The sequence below is a fragment of the Platichthys flesus genome, chromosome 10, assembly GCF_949316205.1.
Source record: "Platichthys flesus chromosome 10, fPlaFle2.1, whole genome shotgun sequence".
In the NCBI taxonomy this organism is placed as follows: domain Eukaryota; kingdom Metazoa; phylum Chordata; class Actinopteri; order Pleuronectiformes; family Pleuronectidae; genus Platichthys; species Platichthys flesus.
This window is the reverse complement of record NC_084954.1, coordinates 18,502,417-18,509,447: the sequence shown is the minus strand read 5'-3', so window position 1 is coordinate 18,509,447 and position 7,031 is coordinate 18,502,417. Positions and strand designations below refer to the sequence as shown.

Below are 7,031 nucleotides of genomic sequence, written 5' to 3'. Positions count from 1 at the left end.
TGGTCGGCCACCGATGGGAGGGATCTCAGACAGGAGAAGATCGGGGGGATTTGTTAAGAGGCAGGAAATGTTGTGTTGCTGTTGGTCCTTTGTGCGTGTTGTTGGACAAAGCAGGTGTCGAGTGGCTGTTAGGACAGAGAACTCAGAGCTACCTCTTTGCTCGTGTTTTATTGTTTTGGTGTAGGCTGCAGCCCATGGTAGTTTGTGACCTGAGTTGTAAATGAACAGTTGGCAAAAATAATTGAAGCTGCATATGAATTACATTTTAGAAAATTTGCATTTACACTTGGAGAAATTTGATATAATCAAATTTTCGGTTTGATGAATCAGTTTTTCTGCCAAATGACACCTTTTTCTCCTCAACCAATATATTTGCTTTGATTTCAACGTCTTCTCTGTCATGACAGTACAAACCGACAGTACCAACCTTCCTCCACTCAACTCCCAGCCGCCATGTTCCTCACAAGCCTTCAGCAGGTGCACATCGCTGTCTTATCATGTAACACTTGGCCCTCATGGAGATTATATCTACTCTGTGCTGCCGTAAGCACCTTTCCTGACAGATTATATGAAATAAGACCTTATTATAGGCTCTGGCCAGGAGCTGCGTGTACCAGTGATTTGTAATAAGGGCAGTGCTGAGGTGAGTCAGCAGCGGACTGGCCTGATTACAGCAGCTGGACCTCAGGAGGAAAAGCCTTGGCTCATCGACGGTAAACAAAGACAACGAGAGGAGGAAGGACTCGCCATTAGCCGCCTGGTTTCTTTGTGGCCAGGAACAATAAAGCAGCAGTTTCAGCCCAGAGGAATCTAATTAGTAACATAATCCGAGGCCCATGACATCATTTGTGAGAGGTTGTCAGAAGAGAAAACACAGAGGAGCCAGGTTGGTTCATAGGAATGAATCAGTATTTTATATTCTTTTGTAGCAAAATGTTTTCACACAGAAACAGTTTTTTTTTCTCGTTTTTATCCTAGAACCTCAGGTGAGAATCATGTCTATGTCGACTCAAGTACACACTTAAATGGTGTTCTCAGTTAGCAGAGTAAAAGGGATTGTTACATGATGCAACAAGTAGAGAAGTTAAAGGGTTCATTCACCCAAATCACTTAAAAAAATAACTTTTGTTCATATACCTCTTGTGGAGTCCAGCCATGAAAATAGTTTTGTTCAGGATTTGAGATATCTGTCTTTGAGATTGTCGCCTTTAAGTATTTACAAAATGTTGCTACAATAATTAAGCAATCCGTCTCAATGAAGCTCACATAACCCCTTATCTGGACAGATTTCAGCAAAACATTAACATTTTCACCAAAAACTACAAGGTGTTGCAATTGTACTTATCGTTCCATATTTCCCAAATATTATCCAAAGAAGTTTTCCTGAAAACAATAATGCATGTTGTCAAACATACAGGAAAATTTAATTTTAGCAAAGGAAGTTTTAACCTAAAACCGTCTACCTCCACTTAACTCTGGAAGTGGGGATTACGGATAAAATCCTTATGATATATGACATCTTATGCAGGAATATCAATTATCAAAAGGCATTGCAATCTCTGAGGAATGGAGATTTCTGTATTTTTCATATTAACAACACATCTCATGAAAAGACCACAAACAACACAATGATAAATGATGCACTCAACTCTGAGTTGCTCAATGTGCATTAGTAGGGGACTATTTTCAGCAGCAGATTAATACACAATGGGCTACATCATTGTTTGTGTATATTGGATTGACAGTACAGCGTGTGCGTGTGTGTTTGTGTTCAATTGAGAGTGGCTCACTGATGTCTTTGTAATAGTTTGTGGATAACAATGGAGGCAGAGAGCAATAATAAATATCAGGTTTTAAATACACAGACTATTGCGTATTATTGTAAATCAGTGGTCTTTTCATAGGATTTGTTGTAATATATATATATATATACAGTATATATATATATATATATATATAGTATATTTGCATCTGTATCTTCAATGTATCTAAACATAACCAATATTGCACAGTTGATTTGACAAAATTTTGCTCACAAGACTTAAAATAGCCAGATATATATTAAAGGGACAACTCGTATGGTTAAAACATTGTGGCAAGATCTCTGACATTTGACACATATTGTCTCACCTTGTCGTTTTGCACACCCTAGCCCGAAATATATTGTAGTAAAGGTAGACATCTCATAGAAGCACATATCAAACCCTGGGAAAATAAAAACTAAGCATATTTACATGGTTTAGCATAACTTGTGTTAAGCCAGACAACCTGCTTTTTTTGTAATTTGGGTGAATTGGCCCTTTGAAAACAGCCACTCCCTCACTTCTCTCCACTTGCCGTCATGTAAAATACCGTTCCAGTGAGCCAACTAACAATGACCAAGTTGTTACACCACAGTAAAGCACCTTCCCACTGTTTGCTTCACAGGAAAATAAGAGTACTATTTCACAACCCCCCCCCCCCCTCCCCATTTACATTCTCACCCATGTATTGTACAAAAAAATGCCAATATACAGAACAGTACACCTAGGGAAAAAAACAATGATAAAAAAAATGAAGACCACCCCACATCTTGAAATGCAGCAGAGACCAACAGGGTACTGAGAAAGGCATCAGAATGTGTGGGGATGTTGTGGTTCATCTGAATAGTCAATAATTCAGAGTATTTCACTGCAATGTACAGTCCAGTATGAACATGAAGGAGAGATAAATCACAGCTGAATCATACATCTTGCTGTGTTTTTAATCATGTGATTATGCGGGGTCCCATGGATTTCAAAGACCATTCACATCTGGCTACTGTAGTGTGCGCTAATAGCATCTGAAAACCATACCCTGAGAGAACTCTCTGTTAATATCGATGGAGTTTTAGCCCACAATCAATGGAGGGGGGGGGGGTAGTTCATCAAATCATTTAGAAAGATGTTTTGTTGCAGCAGGATGAGAACTTACTGGATTCAATTGGTTCGAAACTAAATATATTATTTTGCAACAACTATGGTTTTGTGTTTGCAATCCACCCATTTACATTAAATTCTGGTTGTACTTCTATTTATAATATAAATAACCTCATATGATACATAACCTGAGGTAGAAAACAGGACTGGTTCGGTGTTACAGATAGCTAGAGACCAGGACTGCTTTTTGCCTTGTTGTCAGGTTGTGATCGATTTAAACTCGATATAAAGCATTAACTTAATTGATGTGAGATTGCAGTTTGTGAAGGGGCACTGTAGCTTATGTGTGTATTTTGGATTCCAACATCTATAACTACCTCATTACAGAGCTGGGTGTCTGCCTGCTGATGAATCACCTCAAATAATAAATAGTAAAAATGATAGAAAACCCCACATGAAAATAAAGATGACTTTGTTTTAATTCTCCTCTCGCTCCACTGGTCCTTCTCCCTCAACCATTGCAGTAGTCCCATTTCATGCTGAGGATCCACGACATTGTGATGTGCATTCAGTTCAGTTCCACAGTCGAGGAAAATCCTCTTGGCGCGAGACTTAGTGTATCCACTTTTAACTCCTTTTTCTCAGAGAACACTCTCATGTGCCCTCTAGATTGGGAATTTGTCCACATGGGCCATATATCTGCACAATCCAAGATTTGGTGTTGTTCAAAATGGATTTTTTTTTTTTTTCAAATACAGAGAGAGTTGAGATCATGGCCGGGAATCTATTAATTCAAGTGTCTTTTCACACATAGTTACTTAGACAGTATTCACATGGATGATCTTCATGCAAAGTTGTATTCCCAACGGAGTACGCGTTCCTCTGCACTGATGGTCCTTTAGTTCCTGATATAGATTTATAGTTCGACCATAGACCTCACAGTTCAACCAACTGCACTCAAACTGTGCTCTCCATCACCCACTCGGTGCTCTCAAATGCGGGCTTCTCATCCTCGCTGTCATCATACTGCAGCAACATGCCGTTCACAGACAGACTGCGTTTAGTCCAGATGTTACTGATCCTGCGGGGGTAGTTGCCGCGACATGGCGTAGACCCCACATGGCCCATGTCAAATGAATGGCTCCTCTTGGGCTTACCCTCCTGGGGTAGCCCTAGCAGACGTCCCAGCATGTTGGTGGACTCCGCTCTTCCTAGCAGAGGTTCTTTATCAGACAGGGGAGCAATAGCCACCGTCATCATAGTATTGGGAGCGGTGGAAGGGCCAGAAGTCCCTTGCTGGTCCCTTGCTGCCCCTCGCAGCTCCAGTGAGGTAAAGGCCCCTAAAAGGTGGTCCAGGTTTGGCCGTGCTTTGGCGCTATGCCCGTGCCTTCTAAACTTGCTGGGCAAGGTGCTGCATTCACTGCCTTGCATGCTGTAGCGATCACCAGCCCCTCTCCCCGGTTGGCTCTCTAATGAGTTAGAGGAGGAGGAGGATGAGGAGAGGCTGCTCTGGAGAGATCCACACTTGAACTCCACCATTTCCTCACGCATGACAACCACTGTAGACTTGACCTGCGGCGGCGCCCCGTTGAACCTGTTCAATCCCCCGTTGGTCTGCGAGTACGTGTTGTTCACAGTGGGCAATTTATTAGTGTTGATCCCACTGGTCACCTTGTAGCGCACCATGAGAATGATGATGAATACCAGCAGTGTGGCCACGATGATTCCACCGATGACCAGGATCATGGTGCCTCCCAGGAATCCACTGTGAAGAGACTGGCACTGAGGGTAGTCCTCCGTAGTGATGAACTGGACACAGCCGACAATGTTGGTGGCAGTGAGGGTGGTAGCAGTGTCATCCCAGATGGCCAAGACACACAGGTCATACTGGACCCCCGGGACAAGATTTGTGACTACAAAGGCTCTGTTCGTCATGGGAATCATCCTACATGGAAGATAAAGAGACAGACAGAAACAGCCTTAGCAATATGGACTTCTGGCTTTGAGAGTTCAAGACAAGGTTATATAACTTTGGCATTAAAAGTAGCACTTGGTTAATTTATTAAGTTGGGGCAGATCAAAGAAGGAGCCAAAATAACGCATGCTAAGTAGATATTTATATGCACAGAGTAATTCAGAAAGATGACTTCATTAGCCCCAGTTTCATTATATTTGATATGTATGAAGCAATAGTAATGAGATAATGAGATAACTATTGAATGGCCACTTTTTGAATATTGTTTTGGCGGAATGTAATTTCTTGTAGATTCAGTTTAACATTCATTGAGTTGTTTGAACTGTTATTATACCAGATCCTAAAATATGACTGATTAACTCAGCCTTGCTTGCTTTCGACTGAAAGTCAATGCTGATGTATGTTAATTTGTTTAACCACGTCATGCCAATCAATGGAATGCGGTAAGAAGCTCTGTTTTTGTTGTGTACTGTGCAATGAGAAAAGCTTTATCTATCAAGCTCATCCGTCTAGACTGTAGATCGATCAGAGACTTCTAATTAATATGTACTGAAGTTGTCGCATTATGCCTTGTCGAGCTTTAAACATCCCTGGCAGTATCTAAACCTCTCTTCCCTTACATGAAAGGCCTTGCTGTCAAAAGCTATACATGCCAATTGAAAAATACATGAGATTTATTCTTTTATTGCCATATTGTCCGTATCACTGATTAGCCCCTTATACATGACTCGGAATAGGGACACAGATAAGATATTCAAAGCATGCACATATTTAATGAATGTTGTTTCTATTGATGTGCAATTCCACGCAGTGCTTGACTTGTCAAACATACTGCAGTTACAATTTGAAACCTTGCACAAGCTGAAGTATAAGTGCTGTGTATTGAAAGATTTAGATCAATCCTGCTGAGATGGACTGTCAGCATCAATTCTACTCACCATGTCTTCACTAACAGAATGGAGCATTGTGGCCAGAAACCACGTTGCACAGCCAAATATCCGAATGAGTAACATCCAAAGTGGACAAAGGACAAATGTGAACACCCGACTTTTTTGTCTGCTGACTAATGCAGGAAAAGTAAACACAGAATTAGGTCTTGGAGATTGGAGATTGTGGAGGTTGGGTTGCTGATTGGGCACTTAGCCTGTTTGAGTTTCATTTAAGCAAAAGTTTGGATTGTCACTAACCTACGTCTAATAATTGCCATTTTTAAATAGATACTGTTTCCATAACCGTAAACTGGATTTATATTTCTGTCTTATCAACATTTTACCGACATGTGTTGGTTTCAAGGTTACATCGAAGGCTACACCATGAAGATGACATGAACCCCCTCAAAAAAGTCACCTCTCACTGGTCTCCTATTCAAAAATAAAACATATATGTTAGGGGATGCAAATAGCCTAGAAACCAGACTTATCAACAACCTACTGTTTATCTGCCCTCTGTGAAGACAGATTCCCCCCATGCTCTTCATCAAAACCCTTTGTCTGATATGTTGACTTACAGTGATGTGCTGAAAAACATTGTAGTTTATAACTGAGATGGCGCTAGTGTTCTGTTGTATCTGCAATTGCGACAGTTTTAAACCAAGGCAATTGCAGATAAAGTTGCGAATAAATATATTTTTCCTGGACTACGTCATGTGTTTGGTTGTCCTGTAGCTATATCAAATTGTCTTGAGAAGCAATTTGTTTTTTGAAAAAAACTGAAAGATGCTAGACCCACACAAAAAAGAATGTTCATGAAATAAATTTTGTAAAAACACATTAAGGCTTATCTGACAGGGCTTTAGGTTAAACTCTCAAAAACGGATGAGAATCACTTCAGAATTCAACTTGAAGTTTGGGTATAAAATGTCTGTCTGGGGTCATGACCATATTGGTAGTTATCTATGAAAAGATTCCACAGTCATCCATCCATTGTTAGCTTGTTGTTCTCCTACAGAACGAGCGTCCACCGTTTTGATCCATCTGAAGCATCTCCGCCACTACTTAATAACTTGAAAGAAACTGTATTGCATCACGTGTTTGAGACGATGCGTGCAATCTTTCTCCTCCCCCACATGGCTCTGATTGATTTTTAATCATGCTGCTGCTTGAGCGCGGGCAGTGCCCTGGGAAACTGTGTCAGCCAACTAGAGCACAGTAGGTGTGCAT

The 7,031-nt window shown here is 40.9% G+C and overlaps 1 protein-coding gene across 1 annotated transcript in view; it reads right to left on the bottom strand.

The window, feature by feature from the left end:
- Positions 1-916: 916 nt before the first annotated feature.
- LOC133962522 (leucine-rich repeat and fibronectin type-III domain-containing protein 2) overlaps positions 917-7,031 on the bottom strand; it is a 62,240-nt gene continuing 56,125 nt past the window's right edge. Inside the window, exon 4 of the mRNA XM_062398156.1 lies at positions 917-4,842. Coding sequence (XP_062254140.1) covers positions 3,855-4,842 — 988 coding nt within the window. The 3' untranslated portion in view covers positions 917-3,854. The remainder of the gene's footprint in view (positions 4,843-7,031) is intronic.